Below are 24,111 nucleotides of genomic sequence, written 5' to 3'. Positions count from 1 at the left end.
GGGGTTTAGATGCCTTATCTTAGGTTTATGTTCCTCATTTAGGGTTAAGGCTCCGTATTTGGGGTTTGGACTGCTTTATCGGGGTCTATACGTCCATTATAAGTTGTCAACGTAATTGAGCATTCTTAATTTCATAAAATCGGACCTCCCTGCTTTATAGAAGAGTTCAATGACACCGTGAACTCTGCAGATAATTAATTTTGTCTCAGCCACTTTTGTATAGATAAGTTGAATAGCAAAGGTCGGTTTCACAAATAGCTTAGTCATATTGAGTCATATTTAGAAAGACAACTACTAGTATATAGTATTTCAGACGCTATGAAAGCGGGCGACCGAGTCTTGATCTAACCCCTGTGGAACGCTGGATGCGTATTGTCTTTAATCTGTGGAATTTTAAATTATTGACTGGATGCCACGGATATATTCTTTCTATATACCTTGCTGTCGTCGTTCCATAACCACTTCAGGCAGCGGTACAGTACACTATTCAGCGCAATGTGCTTATACGACTCTTCGTACGATCCGAACATGAGTTGACTGGATGATTGCTATAGTACGCCTCGGTACGTGGGTCTAATAACAGTGATAGTACATGGAAGGTTTCGTCCAATTTGTCGAGTTTTTGAAGTTCAAGTTGTTGAAACTCCATAAACATGCGGAATCCTGTTCGCGATCAAAAAGCTTCATACAGAAGCCGAACCTGCATGGTGCAATAATGGTTAATCGATTGCAGCTGATTTAGAATCCAGAGCGTTCCAGAGCTATACGTGTCGCCGATTGCCACCAGCCACCGATGCACATTTTAATTTAGCCGCATTCATATATTTTCGCTGTATTTTTGTGACCGGAAATACTGCGAACTTATAGATGGCAGATCATAATCCTGCACGCGTCATATTGTGGTCCACTCCTAGATCTGTTTCCACAGCATTTCTCAAGTGTATAACATTCGTAGACAGATCTATAGCATGGCACGAACCTTTTATCTTCGCGAACCGATGCGCTCCTGATGGCACGATCAGAGCAATCATTGAGAAAACAAGAAGAGATGAACCGTCAACGGAATTACCGTTAATTGCAGAGTACCAGACTCTGAAACATAAACATTTTCCATCAGCTTTGTGTTCATCTTCTGACAACATATACGAAGCATCTAATCATTCATTCTCTTGGATCAAGCAGCAACTTGAAGCGCCTCAACCTGGAAAAGATCTAATCTTTGTCAAAGATATGGTCCAAGGTATAGATGGTCACTATTATGGAATACCAGATGGTTTCCGCCACACATTTCTCATGCGCCATCCATTAAAGGTTTTTGACTCGTTTAAACGAATGTACTTGAGGGCCGGAAAGCAAAATGAACTCACACAACTACCTGAGATGATAATACCTAGTGGGAAGTTCTTTAAAGAACTCTATGATCTTCTTATGTATGTGAAGCTTCATCATGATCCTGAACCTGTTGTCATTGATGCTGATGATCTTCTAGAAGATCCTGAGGGTATTCTATCTGCTTACTGCACATCAACTGGGATATCATACAGTCAAAACTTGCTGCAATGGCCTGCGGGAACTGATGAAGTACTCAACAGATGGATCATTCAGAAGGAAGTTCTTTGTGTTCCACGTTTGCTGGAAGTATTCAGAAAATGTTTTGACAGTACCTGTTTCGGGCCACCAATGCCACTTCCAGACCGAAACGAACTACCTGAAGATGTTTTGCAATTGGCAGACTCATGTATGCCTTATTATGAAAAGTTATATGAGCAGCGTTTACGCGCGAAGTAAAGTCATGGCCTGGGTGTAGCTGTAGCCTGTTGCTGCTGGGGATGGAAAGAAGGTAAAGCTCGTTCACGCGAAATGTTCGTCCCGATATTTCCTATGCGGTCCCCCTAAAAATCTTAAAAGAAGAAAAAATAGAAGAAGAACAATGCATCTTCCTTTCGCGCTATACTGGTCTGTCAAATAAATGAATAGAAGGTAAATTCATTTTAGGAAAGTTTTCTCCAATTTCTACTTTTTACATGTTTGTAATGCCCGATGGTGTACTAAAATACCACGTGAAACACTAAGCCTGAAGTATTTAATTACTCTGTAATGTTTTTATAGTGAATGCGGAGATCTCTAGTTCACCGACCGTGTGATGGCTAACACGTCTTGTGCATGTGTTATCATTGAATCCACTGTGCATTGAATGAGTGGCGTTTAAACTGTGTGTACACCATACGTCTTATTAGTACGTCCCAGCTGCGTGAAGCCCCGCTCAATAATAATACACGTACGGTCGACGAGCTAAAACACGCATTGTAGGCGCTGGAGTGAAATAGCAATTTTCTTCGTTGTAGCTCATTTGTTTGGCTCGAAATTAATAGGGGGGCATGTGAGCAGTGAACATTTAATAGGAATCAATCCTTTATGCAAATCACTTATTATTACTTTAACTAACAAAAGGCACACAACAATTCTGAAAGTATCTCGTTTTTCTTAAATCGTGCAAAAAAGGAATAGTTCCAGAAGACATGCCCTGAATTGGCATCATTTTTTTTACCTTAATCTGCCACACAGGGGTTGTAGATTTCAAATGGAGTCACCAATTCAGGTAAAGCCATTTGAAATTCACACTGAAATTAAGTTCATGTCTTCCATGGCGTGTATGGATATCAGCTGGAATTGTCCATTACAACTCTCATTTAATTGGCAATAATCATTTAGCTATGGACCCAGCAAACACAAAACGTTTTCGACATCATTCGCAAAAGGTTATAAAAGGTTGTCAGAAAAAAATTAAATGTCGGGTTATATAAATGGTATATTAAGGGTATAAAACGTTTTCATAACATTAAAAAACTTTTTTTCATAATCTACTGCACAGCAAACAAAAATGTTTTACAGAAAACGTTTAAATGTTGGGTTATATAAAGAGTATAAAAACGTTTTAATAACATTCTAAAAACATTTGTGAAAACTAGATACAAAACATTCTAAACAGAATGTTATTTTGGGGTTGAAAAAATATTTTGCGAAAAACTTTTACCCAAAATATTTGCAATATCGTTTTAAAAACGTTTTCATGACCTTTATATAACCCGACATTTAAATGTTATTAAAATGTTTTGAAAAAAACATTTTAAGAATATTTCTGTGTTTGCTGGGTTCAAATATTTTAACATAATGTTATTTAAGTATTGACAAAATGTTTGGCAAAAAATGTTTGCAAAAAAAGTTTACAAGAAAATTTTGAAAACATTTTAAAAATATTGTTGTAGTGTGTTTTCATACAAAACGTTTTTAAACGTTTTCATGACCTTTATATAACCCGACATTTTAATTCTATTAAAACGTATTTACCTAAACCAAAAGCCAAAATATAACTTATTTAAAACGTTTTTAAAACGTTTTTGTGTTTGCTGGGGATATATATAAGAAGCAACCTTTTTTATGATTTGATCTATAAAATTGATGATCAGATTTACTGTTACGTTCAGGTCTAAAGCTAGGGGCACATGCAACAATAAACCACAATATGTTGGAAATAGTTATCACACATTTCCCGTTTAAAGCCATAAGGGGCTGTGCAATAATTATTTCCAAAAGGCTCGCCAAAAATAGCTTATTATTTAGTTTTGTGTTTCAGAATCTATTTTCAGGCCCAAATGACAGTGGTCTAGAACATATTTTGTATTGGACATCAATATTCACGTCTCTTCATTATCACTTCATACGGAGCCAACTCGCGAACTAAACTCGCCCCGGCCTTAAGGCGTCCCAACAAGGATTCGTCTTTGTCACCAGGCACTTTCGAGATTTCGTAGTTCTGCAGGAACCATGTAAAAATCAGGAACAGCTCCGCTTTTGCCAGAGATTCTCCCAGACATGACCTCCTTCCTGCTGAGAATGGCAAGAAACTATTGGGATGCTGACGTACATAACCGCTGTCATCCAAGAAGTGTTCTGTAAAAATAAACAAATCAACCAAAAGTAGTTTATTTTTACTTAAATGTTACAAAAATACAATTTGAGTCACGTCTTTGTCGATCTGATAACTCAAGGAAATCAACTGGCAGTAGATCACATTTTTGTACCGCTCACAAAACAAAGAGTATAAGTCCGCGGTCCGCCCACCGCTGTCAATCATTAATAAAACAAGCTCTGGCAATGACGTAATCTTAATTATAAATGCGGAAATCACAATTGTACATGTACTGTCTGCTGTACTCTGTCTTCCAACAAGTGCCGGAGTGTCGCGGTCCTAGACAACCCTGCAAGTACCAAGTATCTGAATTTTCATACCATAATGTAGAATAGCGCCAGTGATAGAGTTTTTCTACACTTATTTACGTAATTACACACAGCTGGTAGCCCACGATTAGACTATTCAACAAGAACGTGGTCTAGGAATGCTTATAGCAAAAACACCTACCTGATTTAAAGCATTTCGGTTGATCCCAGAACTCTTCATCAAAATGTAGTGCAAAATGATTGATTACTACCATCGTGTCTTTTGGAATTTGAAAGTTATCTGGAAATAAAATTCAAATATTAGGTGGATATAAGCTGATATAGTGTTTATAAAAGTAAGAGAAAGTTGAATACTCAGTTTGTTTAAAATATTAATTGATTTAATCTACGGCATCGAGCGCCGGCTCTCATTAGTTATTGAGTTTTTAGCGCATCATCTGGCATAATAATAATATGTGACCGTACACCACGAATGAGCCGTAAATGTCCTCAATTGTATTCTGAGTTACAGTGTAAAATGGGCATGAAGGTCGTATTCATAGGTACCTCAATTTGGTGCTACGTGTACCTCATTTAATAAGATACACGTAGCACCAAATTGAAATGCCTATGAATATGACCTTCATGCCCATTTTACACTGTAACTCAGAATACAATTGAGGACATTTACGGCTCATTCGTGGTGTACGGTCACATATGTTTGGTGTATTAATGCCGAGTTTCGTAAGTCTACTAGGCCTACTACCATGACTACGCTTTGTTACCTAACATAACTTCACAGGTTGTTGAGTGTGGCAGACCCAGTGGAACTATAGAACTAAAGCGTAAAACTTCCATCATAGTTGCTTCTGTATATGGTAGGCGCCCTCTATCCTCCAAAGAGGGCAGTCTATTATGACCTATGACCTCTTCGATTTCTATGGCCACCTTCTTTTTGTATGTCGGGATATTCTGCCATAATAGCAAGTGTCCAGTGGAGAGTAATGATTGTTGTGTCTGTTCCAGCTTTAAATAGAAAGGGACAAAATAGACACCCAATTATAATTGTATGTAAATTAGGTGTAAATAATGCAATGCCAGGAAAGTTTCAAGGTCAATTTCACGGGGTCTTCAATACACGTATAATTACATTTACAAAATATATGAAGTTTGGGACTATTCGTTGTTCGATTACTTAGGCCGTACTGCCTGTTTCACATTTTAGGTTCCACGAGAACTATATATTTTAAGGAGGGGTTCATGCGCTTTTATGTCCGACTAGTTAATTCCCCGGCTAGATTAGTAAATCCACAAGATGAAGCGTGCTTCTTAGCATTTTGAATGGATCTACAGAGTGAGTTTCAAATACAAACACCATAACAAAGCAAAATCAAAAAATTGAACCAATCCATTGCATGCAAATTATGTGTTGCAATATATTAATCGATGTGTTACAATCGTAATTTAATGACAACTATCAGCTACTATCATATTGTAAACCTAATATTTATGTTAGCACGAACACTTGGTATGAACTATTAGGGTGGCATAATTAGGAACTATAGGCATACCTCCGAAAAGATTATATATGGTTTGTGTCAGATGTGTATCAGTAAGAGAGTCCACGAGATCGCTTCCTTCATCTTTTGCTTCTTTCTGAGCCCGAAGCAAGGAATCAAATATGTCACGAATATTATCTACAAAAACAGAAATACACAATATCACCGTGTAAAATAGAACATACAGGTTGAACTTTCATAATATCTTGACTTCCTCAGTATTAAGCTGCCCCACGAGTACAAAATGTCACTATGGGCTACACTGGTACAATTAGTAGATTGCCCCCTATTCATTTCATTCGGCTGCGAAGCAGGCGACTACAAAATTCTCCATGTACTACGATTTGAAGCCAAAGTGGTAATGACATCTGGCAGTTAAAATTGGTCAAAGTCTCCCAAAAGTTTATGCACATTAAGACAAGTAGGATGTTCTTTGCATTCCAGGGGTCTTCTTTTACCATATAAGGGGGGGGGGATGTAGAGAGCATACCTTCTGCATGGTTCATCTTCCTGCATCCTTAGGATATGTCCCAGGAATCGTAATTGTCGTGATTTGACAGAGTTGATAAGAGGCACATATATATTAATTTTTATAGTGTTGGTGATGGTACAGATCATTTCATTACTAAAATGGTCAGTGCGCTTGATGTTCAGCATTATCCTGTAACATGATGTACCAAAAGTGTTGATCTTATTTTCCATGTCAGCAGATAACACCCAGGACTCATGTACCAGAAGAGCAATATCTGGACATGTAAAAGTTGCAGGCCTTTTCGTAAAGAGCAGGGAATTAGCCCGGGCCTGTTGTCTGTTGCACTCAGCATTGGGGTCAACTTGTGCTGCCCTTTGGGGCTTGGCAGCATATCGACCCGTGGTGCGCTTTGAGGGATCTGAGTATCCAGAAAGTGTGGATAAATGCCATTTTATTATTATTATTATTAAAGTAGGTTGCCAAGGATTTATTGAAGATTTGGTGGCTCTAAAAAGAGCCATTATTATAGTTGACATATTTCAAATTGATAAAATCACGATAGCTAAAGTAACAAGAAATTAGTTTATTTTGAATGTTGACAAATTAGGACAGGCATCTGTCCAGAACTGTTGAGAAGCAAATTTGACCGATCGTCTCTCATCGATCCTGCAATCTAATAATATAAACTAAGCTCAAAAAGAAACTTATAATTTTTCACAACATGTGAATCACAATCACATCTTAAAATCCTGTCAATCAAAATGAACCAAAATTACACCCAGGATTACTTCAGTACACACATGTTTTCTTCAATACTCTACTCAAAACACATGTCAGTAACCAAGCAGTTGTTCAACTGACACAACAGCAAAAAGCACTGACACGGAACAGCTTCCTGGACCACTTTCACAGCCCAACATTTGGCACCCAGCACAAAAAATCTGCAAGTATGCATACAAGATCCTGGCATAGATGATAAAACGCTTTTTTCCTTTCACACACTTTCTTCAAGAAACAGGTCTTGTTCCATACTATTCCACTTACTCTTTGGGAACTCACATGTGCAAGGATCTTGTACTTATTCTCACAGATTTCTTTTGCTGGGTGCCAATTATTGGACTGTGAATGTGGTCCAGGAAGCTGTTCCATGTCAGTGCATTTTGCTGTTGTGTCAGTTGGATAACTGATTGGTTACTGACATGTGTTTAGAGTAGAGTATTGAAGAAAACATGTGTGTAATTTTGGTTCATTTTGACGGACAGGATTTTAAGATATTTCCTTAAATTATAAGTTTCTTTTTGAGCTCAGTTTATTACATAATATTTGTGTTATTTTGTTTATTAATAGCCGACAGGCCCACCTAGCTCACTTAGGGATAAACTTTTACATCAATCATTATCAATATTATTGGATTGTATAACCTAGGTTAACTATGACCATAGAAAAGCCTACCTGAATCAAAAGATTCGCGGTGACGTTTTAGTTCAGCATACAAGAAACCTAGAAACTCGTCATTAATTTGCTTGAGCTTCGTGACAGCATGTGATGGAATAAATCTCAATACGGGAATAAAATCAGCCAACATGCCCACTCCGAGTGCCTCGAAGGTTTCACGGCTAATGCGAATGAACGATGTAAGCTTTGGATCATCGAATTCGTACCTGAAATTATGATTATAATTGAGTCCTTAAATTATTCTTACAACGTGAGTTACTTTCATTGATTGACTGGCCGGGATGCTTAATTTCTTTCTGCAACCATAATGGGCCGCAATATATCACTAACCGCATAGTCCGAGGCAAGGTTCATTATTGTCAGGGTTAAGGTCTTAGGGTTAGGGTCTTATGGTTAGGGTTAGGGTTAGGGTAAGGGTTAGGGTTAGTGTTAGGGTTATGGTTAGGGTTATGGTCATGGTTATGGTTTAGGGGTTAGGGTTAGGGTTTAGGCTTAGGGTTAGTGTTAGGGTTAGGGATTAGGGTTAGGGTTAGGGTTAGGGTTAGGATTATATTCGTATTTATTAGTACTAATATACTAGTAATACTAGTATATTGTGTGTATGCACTTTATTCCGTAATCAATAAGTATCATAAACAAACACCTTTCTGGCACAACGAATCATAGCACAGTCGTGTAGGCATTTATGGGTACATAGATTATGGGTTCGAACCCCAGGTAAACCGTTGTAGAATTTTAGTTCTATCGATTTCTTTTAAGAGGAAATAATAATGGTAATAAACTCGTGTTATATCTAGCCTCATAGGCCTATAATTACATGTATGTACTATGTGTTATCGCATTGCGGCCCATTATGGTTGTAGAAAGAAATTACGTGGCCGGGATGCGAATTTTTTTTCCGTAGTTAACATTTGAATAGGAGAAACTTATAATACATAATGTATAGTATTACATGTATTATGAGGCTAGATTCCACATGCCATTATTACTAAGTATTTCTTCTTACTTAACAAAAAGAAACGAACGATATTATATTTAAAATTCTACCAAAGATTGACCGGGGTTCGAACCAACAACCTAGCGATCCATAGTCAGACGCTATACCACTATGCTACGAGTAGTTCTGCCAGAAAGCCGTCTTTCTATCATACTTGTTGATTACGGAATAAAGCGTATATACACGATATACTATATTACTAGTTAATACGTATATAGGCCCTATCTCCGATCAATATTGAACCCTAACACTAACCCTAACCCTAACCCTAAACCTAACCCTAACCCTAACCCTAACCCTAATAGGCGGGACACCACGTATACAGTTGCTTAAACGGGCTCCCTATTCAAATGTTAACTACGGTAAAATAGTTCGCGGCCGGGATGGGCATCAGTAAGTGGAGAGTGGCACTCAAACAATTATTAAAGGTGGGTAACTTGATTGACAGCCTCATCCCCCATTTTATCACATCAAAATGCAGATTTTGGTATCGGGTGAAATTTAAGCTCATATTTTTCTTATTAACATATTGAAATTTGGCATTCCAAATCGATATATTTCAGGAGAAATCATCAAAAAATTGTCGAATTAGTCTTGACTCTGGTATACCACGTTTGAGACTACAGTTGTTTGATGTCTTCGGTAATACACCGATTTGGAACTAACTCCTAATTTCAAAAATAGGATCTCTCATTTGATATCAATTTATTACATGATCATGATGGTTATCATGACTGTAGACTACCAGTATCAAGTTGTATAAATGTCAGCATTTCCATAAGGAATTTGAGCATTTACAAGGAATATTTACGTGTTCTTTTTGCATGAATGTTCGAAAGGGACCACATTTTATGTTACTAGTATACATAAGTTTTAAAGAATTTTATCAAACAAATATATCAGGTCATCTTCCTTTAAGACCCGTGTATCGCTGGATTTAGCTGTTTTTGCATGACTTAAGCCATGTTCAAGGACTCGTGCCCGACACGGCGTTCAATCCTATATTTATATTCTAAAGGCATTTTGGTCTTCACGGCACGTACGTAAGCTTACGTATCCGACTCTTCACTTGGAACCCCTGGCCCTACTTTATTCTAAGGTGCGTGCCGCACATAGCAACCTTGTTTACTAGTAAAATATGATGCTTTGTCTGTGCACTGATTGTTATTTGACTGGTTCTCATAAATTACTTTACACACAAAAACCAATTTCAGTGTAAATATGAATAATTATCTTTACCTCATTTTTGTCGCGCGGGCTTTACGGGTACAGTGTACATATCAGTGGACAGCTCATTTATTCCCCCCTTATAATGACACCACGTTTGAAACAATCACCTTTTTCACGAATGAGTACACGGCGTCTTGTGAATGTAGTGGGGTCTCAAACATAATGTGCCAAATTAACCATTATTCTATGCAGCAAGCTGCAAACACATATCTTCGCAGTTTGCGACACAATACAATCCTCCAAGATGAGAGAATGGAATGGCTTGCCATATCAGCCCATCTCAGCTTAACCCGATTGAACACTTGTGGGACCAGCTTAGTCGTGCTGTGCGTGCCAGAGTAGCCAATGCAACCAAATTGAATGACCTGCGACGAATCATGGTTGAAGAATGGAATGCCATTCCACAGCAACATATGAACATGGGCAACATGTATCAGGCTGGTGAGCAGCATGAGGAGAGGAGGAGTTGCCACGCTGTTGTGGCTGCGTATGTTTTTTTTTCACCCGCTATTGAGGTTAGTGCACTAGTAGCTACTAGTGTTGTTCGAGCACACTATAATGGTCAATTTGGCACATTCTGCTTGAGACCCAACTTCATTCACAAGACGTGTACTCAGCCATGAAAAAAGGATATTGTTTCAAGTAAGGTGTCATAATATTGTAAAGGGGAATAAATTAGCTGTCCATTGATATGCAGATATGAGCATATCACAAATAGTCTGAAAAAATAAATGCAGTTCCGATGCCTTACGCTAGGAATGCGACAAACACCATTCGAACCTAATACCTATATTTTAAAATCTTCGCCCTTCTCCAGTATGCCTCTGAGGCTAAATCTGCAGAGCTTCATGCTAGTAATACGACGGTCGCCGGTTCGAATCCGGCCAGATGCACTGGTTTTTTTCAACGTTTATGTGCGCTGCATGCTCTGGGTAAAGATTAAAATTTGTCCTCCTATCAACCCTGAGAACTAAGTATATAATTTTCAATCTGAGATATAGATTCTTGAAAAAACTTTCCAAACTTTTTTAAAGGATTTTTTGATTTACATGTTTACGTTTCTTTTTCACTTACTTGTGTGCAAAACAAAGCGTCCCCAAGATATTGTAGATACCAAGGCATACCACTTCTTTCGGGTCGATGGGCTTCCCATGCTGCTCATCTATTCGATTACCTACATGACCTATGCGTCCTGTGACTTCGTGAACGATGTTTTCCAACTTCTTCCCTGTCGCAAAATTTCTATAACAAAGTATTGATTTGTATTGTGAGAAGACTTAACTATTTTGCTGCAAAACCATCAACTAGATGATGATGATAACTTAATGATGGTCATAAGGATAAATTTTAGATAAAAAGTTAACACTTGAAGATGACGAACAGAGAGTTTGACCGGTAATTTTAATATGATGTGTTGTGTTAAAATTCTCGGAGATTAAAAGCCAGTAGGCTATAGTTCAACCTTTATGCATGATCTTTTCATTGTGCCAAACGATTTCGTTTCCGAAGCGATGTTCAGTTCTCCACTGTGATTCGGTGCTTTGTTTTTACTAACAAGATGACCCCCCATCCCCCCGGGATCTACGCCTATGAAACCCTTTGTTCCGGGCCTTAGTCCCTTCTTGAATATCTTTGATACCTTATTGCGGAATGACTCAATTTTCTGTGGAGTTTCCATCTGGCACTGTAGGTGGTAAATGCAATGTCCTGGAAATTTTCTGTGATTAAGCCACCTGAATAATAAACATCAATATTCGTGTTATCGTTCGTGTCATATTTTCGAAGTGTTTTAAAAGTATCATAGTGATATATTGTTGTGATACGACATGTTTTGGTTTTGGCGAGAATATAATGTGCCTGGACACCTCGAATAAGCCGTAAAGTCCCTCTCTGGGTATTTTTACGTTTTTACATATTTGCAAAGAGCATGTTTCAGGGATTAAAATGACACCTCAATGAACTTCATATGACAATCAGAAGCGAAGTTATGGCTTGTTATAGGTTGTCATGAATCAAAACGCGAAACCGAGAAAAACGCGTTCAAAGTTATGGAAGCAAAATGACCATTCATCAGATGGGCCTCAGAAAATGTGGATTATTTCATATTTCCACTTATTTCTTTAAAATAAAACTTTGTATGTGTTTAGAAGAAAGCTTAAACATTTCAAATCTGCAAAAATCTCAACTTCGCCAAAATACGAGATTTGCATATATTTTCACCTGTAGCTCGAAATGAAGTTTGCTGAGTTTACGGCTCATTCGCCGCGTCCAGCCACAATAGCTATTATAGGCCTAACAAGAGCCGTCGTTTAAAGGCCTATCCAGTTGATCAGGCAAACTTGTTTGGAAAGTTTTTACACAATATCTGAATATACCATGTATACCTACCATATACTGCAAGGAATCTAAATCCTAATGATATCCCATCACACAGTGGCGATTTGCATAATTGTGCAAAAGTTAAACACCATCTGCACATGAAGGTCACCTTAATCAGTTTGCATTGTGGGATAAGTTGCAGCCAATCCCATGTCTAGCCACTAATAATATCCTCATAACAGCATGGATACTGATATTGGACTCTGTCATTCTTGACATTTGCTTAAAAAGTTACCTTTTTCAGAGCCTTGGTTAGCAGCGACGTAGCTTCCGACACCATCACGGCGTCTTCATTCAGCGTAGTGTTTACAATCCACCGACAAAGGTCGAGCGACAGTAGTTCTCAATACCAATGACTATGAAGATAAGATGGAGTCTTTGCTCAATGATCAAAACACCTACCAAAAGCTAGCCAAAGATCCCACGCCAGCATACAAACGCGAATTGATTGGCAATATACGTGAATGGCAACACAAAGACCCCTTTCTTCAAGACATCAAACACAAAATCTATCCAACAACCGAGGAAGTACCTAAAGTGTACAGCACTCCTAAAATCCATAAACCAGATGCTCCACTTCGACCAATAGTGTCTAGCATCGGTAGCTTGACATACAACGCAGCCAAAGTCCTTGCAGAAATTCTCAGTCCCTTAGTCGGCAATACTGAACACCACATTCACAACAGTGGTGAGTTCGTGCACAAAATTAAGAAGTTAGAAGTACCACCTGGACAAAAGCTGATATCTTATGATGTCTCTGCCCTGTTCACAAGTATACCCGTACCGGACGCGATTGAAGCAGTCAAGGATAAGCTGGAGAAGGACGCCACGCTAAAGGATCGCACTCCTCTCAAAATCAACCATATCCTGGAATTCCTCACTTTTTGCCCCAATACCACTTACTTCGTATACAAACGACAATACTACAAACAAGCCCATGGTGCGGCGATGGGTTCCCCAGTCTCCCCCATTGTAGCCAATCTGTACCTGGAGCGTTCCGAGACCAAGGCTCTTGCTACGGCCCCTCGCCCCCCGTCGAAATGGTTTCGTTATGTCGATGACACATTCGTCCTTATCCATGAATATGACATTGATGGTTTTACAACGCACATCAATAGTCTCGACAAGAACATCAAATTCACCAACGAACCCGAACAAGAGGGTAAACTCCCCTTCCTAGACACTTGTATCCACGTTGAGGATGACGGCAGCACACGCATACCGACCAATATTTGAACTTTGACTCGAACTACCATCTGGAGCATAAAAAGTCAGTGGTCAGAACGCTGATGAATAAAGTGGACAGGTTGGTCACCACATACGAGGACAAACAACAGGAAACGAGCCACGTTAAAACTGCACTCATGGCAAACGGCTATAAGTCCTGGATGTTCAAAACCCCCAAACCAAAGAAAAAGAAAGATCGCAAGGAAACAGCTGGACAGTACGAGCGAAAAATCAATGTCCCCTTGTCATACATCAAAGGACTTTCTGAGAAGTTATCCTACATTTCCCGTGACCACGGGGTCAATGCTACCACAAACCGGTCAATACCATCAGATCCTTTTAGTACACCCGAAGGAGAAGACCCCAAATACCAACAAAGGTGGTGTAATTTACAGAATTAGCTGCCCCGAATGTGAGAACACTTATGTTGGCGAGACAAGTAGAAATCTTGGCACCCGGTTCAAAGAACATACTAGAACCACCACCCCCGAACAGCAGTCGATGACCACAAAGCTGATTACAAACACGACATCAGCATGGACGATGTGGAAGTCATCGGCAGGGAGGATCGTTTCTGGAACAGGGAAGCCATAGAGATAAAGACACTAAAACCTACACTCAACAGGGACGCCGGATACGACCTGCCCGCCATCTACAATAATCTGATGACACTTGACCACCCATCGGGTGGTCATGTGACCGGAGGATTGTAAACACTACGCTGAATGAAGACGCCGTGATGGTGTCGAAAGCTACGACGCTGCTAACCAAGACTCTGAAAAAGGTAACTGTAACTTTTTAAGCAAATATCCTCATATGTAATTCGCCGTAGAAGTTGATGTAACAGGATTAACTACCATAGCAATAGGTAAACCAATTCTTTTATATATCGCCCTGCACTACAAGAAGGTTGCACTCTTCACCTGTGTATGTCTGCAGTCATAGATTGGATACAATACCACCCTTTTCAAAGCTGTTAATCTTACAGGTGCGAGTGATCAGCATGATATAATGCGCCAAAAAGTTTCCTTACACTTGGAAAAAAGCCCAATTTTAAAACTGAACCATATTTGGGTAAATTAATTTCTTTAATAGATACACTTTCTAATCCAAGGCTCATATGCCTACACAAAAAATCTGACCTGACTAAAAATTTGAGAGAGTCCAGTATATGATACATCTACCACTGATTATACATGGGTCAAATAAATAGTATGAATTTTTCTCTATTCATACTCTTCATTAGACCCATGTATAATCAGAAAGTGTGCCTTGTGGGCATGGTGGGCATTTTGTTCAAACACTACCCCTGCAATACACAGTATGCCTGGGATAAAGTAAGATCAGAAAGTCCACTATCTGGCCTAACAATTCAAATGTCAAATAGATTTTCACAAAGTTATGATGGTAAATATCTATTTTGAAAGAATAACTAAACTTTTAAAACTTTTAAAATTTTGAAACATAATGTTTTGGCAAAGCTTCCATGAATTTTACATTCACTAACTATGGACGCCAAAGGACTTGAAGCAAGTCTACTCAAACACCCTCCCCCCCAAAAAAAAAACCACACCAAAAAAACAAAAAAACAAACCAAGCACATCCCTTACTTGAATATAAGTCAGGTCGTCCTGCAAACTCAACTGGTTTTTTGAGCATTGCATCTCTCACCACATCTATTTGATTGAGAACTACCATCCATCGCTGACCCATTTTCACGGCAAATATATTGCCATACTTCTTCGTCATTTCCTTGAATTTAATGTGAGGGTGGTCCATGAAACCTGGATAAAAAGTAATGGTTTTCCTAATTTAAATTGTATTGTGATACGTAGAGACTACGTATCCTGAGCATGTGACATGTGAGTATCAGTCTGTCAAAATATTCAAAAGGCAGATAAGCAAGAAAGCAAACTAAAACAGTACCAACTGACCAGCAGGAAAACTTTGAATGGATCTTTTTAAACCTAAATTTGGGATGTTGTTGTACATATTAAGGGGGTACTACACCCATTTCATTTTTTTTGCCATTTTTTTTGCATTCTGTGAAGAAATGAGAAAAAACTAGACATTGTGCTCACAGAGCCCTGTGATGTTGATCTTTTTATGACCTTTGACCTAGAGTTGTTCATGCGACATTTGTACCACCAGCCTATGGTTCATGGTGGTGACGACATTGTAGGCCTTCTATGTAATTTACGGGAGCAGCAGCATTTTGAAAGTATTTGGTAAAGAAAGAAAGAAGAAGAATCGGACCCGGGGGGGTCACTCCCATTGTGGCCTGTACACCATCCGCGATAATCAACTTTTGAAAAGCACCCTAAACAAGGATTTAACCCTTGGCTAAAATGATAAAACTTGGCTACCCTTAACAGGAATTTTATTCCTTGTATCAAATTTCATACCCTAAATTTCATTTCATGTTTTTGACACCCTAAACACGGTACGCGCGTATCGTGCCTCCTACCCACGAAAAACTACAATTTTTACGCGTTTTCATTATCGCGGATGGTGTACAGGCCACAATGGAAGTGACCCCCCCCCCGGGAATCGGATAGAAAAACAGGACCTAGCTCAGCTAGGTAAATACACAGATGCCCTTGGAAGACTCTGTAAAGATTGTAAACCTATCTTTACAAAGCCTTACAAGGACACGTTATGAGGAATGATCAGCCCAATTATTATTATACATGGCTCATTGAACCACAATGGGCTTGTAAGGACTATATATCTTTGCTGTATGGATGACATATTTGTGTGCAAATCTATCATGGGGGGGGGGGGGTCATAGGGCCCCCTAGTCAATTTGAGTGAAAATTACGTTTTTGGTCATTGTCCGTAAGTGGAAGAACTTTGACCGCAAATGATCACGTGGCATTTGTGGCACCACCCAATGGTCCTAGTGCTCAGAGTGCTCAACTATGGTCAACATGGCAAATAGCATATGGCTACGATGGCCGATTTAAGATTACATGCTATTATGAAATGACCCATAAATGACCGTTGACCCCAATTCTGTGTACAACCTTTAGAGACTGGCTATAGACGATGCGTGTGTGCAAGTGATGCCACGGTGCTATGTAATATGGGGAATGAGTAGCATTTTAAGCGAAAAACACGTTTTTGGCTATAATGACCTTGACATGACATTTGCGCCAGACATTTTCACATGACATTTGTGGCACCCCCCAATGGTCATAATAACCAAATGTCGTCAAAATTGACAAACGCATATGACTACGATGGCTCATTATACGATTGGTAGAAGAAAGAAAGAAATCAGAATCTAAGAAAAAGTGTCATTTGACTAAGGTAGAAATTGGACAAAGTGGTATGCAAAATGAAGGGGCAAATCTTATTGGTCTATTGGTGGCATCGGTATCAATGTAGCTTACATGCTTTTTAAGATAGACATTTTCTTTTGTAGTCACGTCCTGCTCGGGTCTATTTTACTCAGGGGTCACTAAGGGTTCCGATTCAATATCTTGAGTATGTTTATTTGCATGTTCTTCTGCATATGAAAACGTGCTTTACACGTTCTCCATTGATACATTTTAAGAGAACGGGTTAGTGTAATGGTCTTCTAGCTTTTTTTAGTTTACTCGCTTCTCACCCGGGTTCTCAACACTGCGGCCCGGGTTAAACTCCCCGTGTTGCCACATGATGCAGTCATGTCTACAGTAGAATTCATCTCGACCTTTGCAGGACTTAACCCCATTAAAAGCTATTAAACCAAGATAACACTCATTGAAACAGCTCAACTGATTAAATCGGATCTTCTCTGGTTGTGCACAAGTGACTGTTTTCATGTGCGATATCGCAATAAAGCTGGTATTCATAGCTTCAGTTGGGTAACCGATTATAAAGGAAACGAAAGGAAACAATGTTATGTGTGGCTTTGTTCACGAAATCAGACAATGTCGTGCTTTTTGTAAACCAGCATTCTTGAAAATGAGCAACATAATGATTTTTGACTTAACACGGTTTAGAAATAATTTCTTCATATTTTTGGTGTTATCTGTCGTTTACATGTCCTTCCTAAAACACAAAAGTACGACCCTCTCCAAACACCTAAATTAGCTAAAAATTTAGGACATGTTACAAAACTTTATTTTCTAGAACCTATTTAGAATAATTTAAATGTAGCTTTTACCGGTTTTTTTGTGGCATCCTTCAGAAGTGAGCGGTCCGATACCAATATTTTCGGTCAAAACTCCATTCAAATAACACGGGGAGTTGGCTAGCTATGCCTTGCCCTCACTCATATTTTACAAAAGTACGACCATTTCTGAACATCTAACCTAGCTGTAATTTTAGGTCATGTTAGAGAAATATATTTGCTAGAAGTTTTGGAGAATAAATAAAATATTGGCTGGTTATTTTTCACACAGTGATGTTAACTAGGCAAGTGTCCATTCTCCCAACATACATCATTTGTAGGGGTCACGCGTCAATGGTGAGAGCACTGTGTATTGTGTATAGGAAAACGGACAGTAACTGCAGTATGACACGTAAGCATGGTAAGTTTGGTTGCCGATCCATGCTCGTTCTCGCAGGTTTTTCTCTCGGTGCACCGGTTTTCTTCCTGCTTCTTAAGTTGGATCTCTTCCCATATCCCTGTCCCGCCATATTCAGTTGGCATCCCTTTAATTTAGTAGTCTCTGAGCAGCTTTGCCTGGCTTCGACCGAATGTTATAGATAAAAAAAATATGCTCAATAGGCTGGTGACCTACAGAGCTTGTTAAATTCTACTCAGGAAATTTAGCTTTTAACTTGGGTTATGACTGATCTTGTTTCTGAGTGATAGCTTGGATTATTACCAAACAAACACAAAAATGTTTTTAAACCGTTATCATGGTTTTATTAACGTTTTAATAACATTTAGGCCTAAATATCGGGCTATAGGCCTAAAGGTCAGGAAACATTTTAAAACGTTTAATATGAAAAACAACATTAAAACAAGATTTTAAAAATGTTATCAAAATATTATTGCAGATTATGTTTTGGTTAATGTTTTTGCATTTTGGTTAACTATTTTGTCAACACATAGTGTTAGAATGTTTTGCATCATGTTTTCTGTATGCTATTAAAATGTTTATACCCGTTATATAAAATATTTAAATGTTTTCTGTAAAAACATTTTGTATTTCCTAAGTTGATTAATATTTTGAACAATTTTAAACAACATCATTTATAGTCCTGGCCCTGTCCTACAGACCCGTATACAATTTTTCAGGGAGAAAGTTTGAATGTTGATTCGAGTAGGGTATGCATAGGTCTTTCAAATTCTACTAGGTGGAAAATTCCAAACCCGGGCAAACTCTGTATATGGCCGTTTTTCAAAATGGCCGCCAAAATGTACTTATGAACCAGGTATAATGACAATAACTCTGAAACTATTTGACCTAGAGGGGTGATTGAGGTGTCTATCCCCACTAAATCAAGGCTGTCTGATTGAATGAAGGGGTTTCATGGTTGTCCGAGGTCTAGGACACCTGAAATCCAAGATGGCCGCCCGTAGCAACCATAATCATCATATTCGCCAGATGAAATGACAATAATTCGGAATCTGCTTGACCTACAAGGGTCATTAAGGTGTCTATCCCCACTAAATCAAGGCTTTCTGATTGAATAAAGGGGGTTTCATGGTTATCCGAGGTCTAGGACACCTGGAATTCAAGATGGCCGCCCATAGCAACCAGATAATCATCATATTTAATATTAGCCAGATGAAATGATAATAATTCGGAATCTGGTTGACCTGCAAGGGCCATTTAGGTCTCTATCCCTATGAAATCAAGACTGTCTAATTGAATGAAGAGGGTGCCATGGTTGTCTGATGTCTAGGACCCCCGGGTCTAGGACACCCACAATCTAAGATGGCCGCCCATAGCAACCATATAAATATTCATATTAACCAGGTGAGATGACAATATCGCTAAATCAAGGCTGTTTGATTAAATGATGTGATATCATGGTTGTCTGAAGTCGAAGTCACACCAAACCAGATGGCAGCCATAGCAACCACTATTAACCAAGTAAAATGTCATCAATTAGAACCTCTGTAACATAGAGGCTGGATTAATGCCGCCAAAATATGTTTTTTCACTAAAAAAATGGGTTAGAGTGTCATTGAAACAGCATTATAAGCAATAAATATTCAAAATAATCGATGAAAAATGGCTTTGAGGGTTATAGCAGAAACGTTTCTCCCTAAATGATGTTGCTAATATGTTTTTGCTAATATGTTTTTAATCCAAAATGGCGCCGATTATGAGGTCCAAAATGGCCTTCAAAATACATTTTTTCACTCAAAAAATGGGTTAGAGTGGCATTAAAACAGCATTTAACACATTAAATATTCAAACTTATCAATGGTAAATGGCTTTGAAGGTTACAGCAGAAACATTTCTCCCCAATTGTGTTGTTAACATGTTTCAAATCCAAAATAATGCCGATTATGAGGTCAAAAATGTCCACCAAAATACTTTTTTCACTTAAAAATGGGTTAGAGTGGCATTAAAACAACATTATAAACATTAAATATTCAAAATAATCAATGAAAAATGGCTTTGAGGGTTATAGAAGAAACATGTCTCCCCAAATTATGTTGCTTATATGTTTTAAATCCAAAATTATATTTTTGATATTATGAGGTCCAAAATGGCCTCCAAAATACATTTTTTCACTCGAAAAATGGGTTAGAATGGCATTAAAACAGCATTTAACACATTAAATATTAAAACTTATCAATGGTAAATGGCTTTAGAGGGTTACAGCAGAAACATTTTCCCCCAAATTGTGTTGTTAACATGTTTCAAATCCAAAATGGTGTCCATTATGAGGTCCAAAATGGCCGCAAAAATACATTTTAAGCAGCCATAAGTAGTATTAAAACAGCATTAAAATATTCAAAATAATCAATGGTAAACCGTTTTAGGGATTACAACAGAAACATTTTGTACCAAACAATAGGTTGTTAACATGTTTTAAATCCAAAATGGTGCCAAAAATGAAAACCAAAATGACCGTTAAAGTATTTTTTTCATACTAAAGGCGACATTAAAACAGCATTAAAAGCTGAGAAAAATGTATTTGGCCGCTATTTTGGGCTTCACTTTGGGCGCCATTTTGAATTTGACACCTGTGAATGACACAATTTGGTTACAAATGTCTATCTGTAGCCCTCAATGCCATTTACCATTGATAAGTTTGAATATTTAATGTGTTAAATGCTGTTTTAATGCCACTCTAACCCATTTGTTGAGTGAAAAAATGTATTTTGGAGGCCATTTTGGACCTCATAATCGGCGCCCTTTTGGATTTAAAACATATTAGCAACATAATTTGGGGAGACATGTTTCTTCTATAACCCTCAAAGCCATTTTTCATTGATTATTTTGAATATTTAATGTTTATAATGCTGTTTTAATGCCACTCTAACCCATTTTTGAGTGAAAAAAGTATTTTGGTGGACATTTTTTTCCTCTTTATCGGCACCATTTTGGATTTGAAACATGTTAACAACACAATTTGGGGAGAAATGTTTTTGCTGTAACCCTCAAAGCCATTTACCATTGATAAGTTTGAATATTTAATGTTAAATGCTGTTTTATTGCCACTCTAACCCATTTTTTGAGTGAAAAAAATGTATTTTGAAGGCCATTTTGGACCTCATAATCGGCGCCATTTTGGATTAAAAACATATTAGCAACATAATTTAGGGAGAAATGTTTCTGCTATAACCCTCAAAGCCATTTTTTTTTTTTTTTTTTGAATATTTAATGCTTATAATGCTGTTTCAATGACACTCTAACCCATTTTTAGTGAAAAAAAAACGTATTTTGGCGGCATTAATCCAGCCTCTATGTTACAGAGGTTCTAATTGATGACATTTTACTTGGTTAATAGTGGTTGCTATGGCTGCCATCTGGTTTGGTGTGACTTCGACTTCAGACAACCATGATATCACATCATTTAATCAAACAGCCTTGATTTAGCGAAGTTACACGCCTTAATTGCTCTTCTGGATCAAATAATTATTGAGATATTGTCATCTCACCTGGTTAATGTGAATATTTATATGGTTGCTATGGGCGGCCATCTTAGATTGTGGTTGTCCTAGACCCGGGGTCCTAGACATCAGACAACCATGACACCCTCTTCATTCAATTAGACAGTCTTGATTTCATAGGGATAGAGACCTAAATGGCCCTTGTAGGTCAAGCAGATTCCGAATTATTGTCATTTCATCTGGCTAATATGATGATTATCTGGTTGCTATGGGCGGCCATCTTGAATTTCAGGTGTCCTAGACCTCGGACAACCATGAAACCCCTTTATTCAATCAGAAAGCCTTGATTTAGTGGGGATATACACCTTAATGACCCTTGTAGGTCAAGCAGATTCCGAATTATTGTCATTTCATCTGGCGAATATGATGATTATGGTGGCTACAGGCGGCTATCTTGGATTTCAGGTGTCCTAGACCTCGGACAACCATGAAACCCCCTTCATTCAATCAGACAGCCTTGATTTAGTGGGGATAGACACCTCAATCACCCCTCTAGGTCAAATAGTTTCGGAGTTATTGTCATTATACCTGGTTCATAAGTACATTTTGGCGGCCATTTTGAAAAACGGCCATATACAGAGTTTGCCCGGGTTTGGAATTTTCCACCTAGTAGAATTTGAAAGACCTATGCATACCCTACTCGAATCAACATTCAAACTTTCTCCCTGAAAAATTGTATACGGGTCTGTAGGACAGGGCCAGGACTATTATAGGCTATTCTCAAGGATCGACTTACTGAACATATTTCCAACAATAGGCAGTCCCGTAGGTCCGGGTGGCATCCCGCTTGGTCTCCGAATACTCCAATAAATAAGTGATGCGAGAATGGTAAGCAATACCACGGTAATGGAGTAAATTCCACCGCCCAATGTAGAAATGGTCACAAAATTGAGCAACATGGTGATGGGGATTAATCTATGGTAGCTGATGGTAGAAATGGCAACAGTGCAACAACGTCAATACTTGGTTCAATACAAAGGTGTAGTTTATAATTTCGCAAAATTGGGCGAATATGGATTTAAAAACATTTGATTATATTCGTCTCATTATTAGGATTCAGAAAAAGTATAGTCCGAGGTACAGTTCTTGAGTTATATGCTTAAAGGTCAAATGATGTTAAATTTTGGTCTCCACTATTGTCCACTTTGGTAAAAATATCAAAATGTTCCGATTTTGATCAATGTGGTCTCAAATAGTTCCGCTTGGAAAAACATTTTAAACAGAGAATTGTTTGCTATATCTCATGTGTTTTGTTACCTTTTGGTTCATTGAAGGAGGATGTTTAGAGTCACAAGCAGGCAAACGTTGGTGTTCCAATTTTGTCTTGGTACACCCATTATTTTACTTAAGGTTGGTCTTAACCCAGGAATTATGGCAACTTTCGGGCCTCATAACGGCTAAATTGTTAGTCTAAAGCGGGGTCTAAAGTATATAAAAGTATAATATTTAGAATGGCAATACATCTGTGATGTCAAATTTGAGCCAAAATGCTCATTTTTTTTGGCCCAAAAATCCCACTTTTTTTTTCGTTAAACGTAACAAAAAACATTCTTGGGCCAAATATTTTTTTTTATTAATTTTTAAAAACGAGATAAAAATATCTAGGAGATGTTTTTTTATTTTTTGGAATTTTGACCAACTTTAAGAAATTTGCACCAAAATGGTAAAAAATGCTTAATTTTCAAAAAAAAATCATAAAAAGCCCGATTTTGGCCCAAATTTCAAATATTTTTGGTGAAGTTGGTCAAAATTCAAAAAAATAAAAAACGACTCCTAGAATATTTCTATCTAGTTTAAAAAAAAAAAAAAAAAAAAAAAAAAACCCTTTTTTGGGATTTTGGGCCAAAATGAACATTTTGGCCCAAATTTGACCTCACAGATGAATTAAGCAAGTCATTGTCATTCTAAAAATGTATATCTTAATATAACGTGACTTTAGACCAACAATTTTGCATATGAGGCCCGAAAGTTTCCATAATTCCTGGGTTAAGACCAACCTTAAATTGACTCGTCTATTGTATAAACTTCTACAATGCACAATGCTGGTATGTTTTTCGGCATTGTGCATGGTTTGTTTTCCATAGCGACAAATACGACCAATATATAGATGGCAGGTTTATTAATACAAAATTAAACAAATATTTTTGGTGAAGTTGGTCAAAATTCAAAAAAAAAAAACGGCTCCTAGAATATTTTTATCCAGTTTTTAAAAATTACAAACCAAAAAATGTTGGCCCAAAATTATTTTTGTTACGTTTAACGAAAAAGAAGTGGGTCAAAAAACTGTTTTTGGGATTTTGGGCCAAAATGAGCATTTTGGCCCAAATTTGACCTCACAGATGAATTTCTACAATGCACAATGCTGGTATGTTTTTCGGCTTTGTGCATGTTTGTTTTCCATAGCGACAAATACGACCAATATATAGATGGCAGGTTTATTAATACAAAATTAAACAATTTAAGAATATAACTTAGCACGTTTGAAGACTTTAACAGCGTC

The 24,111-nt window shown here is 37.9% G+C and overlaps 2 protein-coding genes across 2 annotated transcripts; one reads left to right on the top strand and one right to left on the bottom strand.

Annotated features, from left to right (window-relative positions):
- Nucleotides 1-421: 421 nt before the first annotated feature.
- LOC140163962 (uncharacterized) lies at nucleotides 422-2,899 on the top strand. The gene has a single exon (XM_072187256.1). It carries the CDS (start codon nucleotides 868-870, stop codon nucleotides 1,786-1,788), a length of 921 nt encoding a protein of 306 aa, XP_072043357.1. The 5' UTR covers nucleotides 422-867; the 3' UTR covers nucleotides 1,789-2,899.
- Nucleotides 2,900-3,167: 268 nt separating this feature from the next.
- Nucleotides 3,168-23,016, bottom strand: LOC140164612 (cytochrome P450 1A1-like). Its single transcript, XM_072187939.1, is given in 10 exon segments — nucleotides 3,168-3,951; nucleotides 4,421-4,519; nucleotides 5,004-5,175; nucleotides 5,177-5,244; nucleotides 5,790-5,915; nucleotides 7,702-7,910; nucleotides 11,006-11,173; nucleotides 11,571-11,664; nucleotides 15,148-15,321; nucleotides 22,348-23,016. Coding segments are annotated over 10 exon segments (1,536 nt in total). The 5' UTR covers nucleotides 22,511-23,016; the 3' UTR covers nucleotides 3,168-3,688.
- Between the last annotated feature and the right edge of the window lie 1,095 nt (nucleotides 23,017-24,111).

The sequence above is a fragment of the Amphiura filiformis genome, chromosome 11 (genome assembly GCF_039555335.1).
Source record: "Amphiura filiformis chromosome 11, Afil_fr2py, whole genome shotgun sequence".
In the NCBI taxonomy this organism is placed as follows: Eukaryota; Metazoa; Echinodermata; class Ophiuroidea; order Amphilepidida; family Amphiuridae; genus Amphiura; species Amphiura filiformis.
Note: the sequence above shows the minus strand (reverse complement) of the source record. Positions and strands in the feature narration are given on the sequence as shown.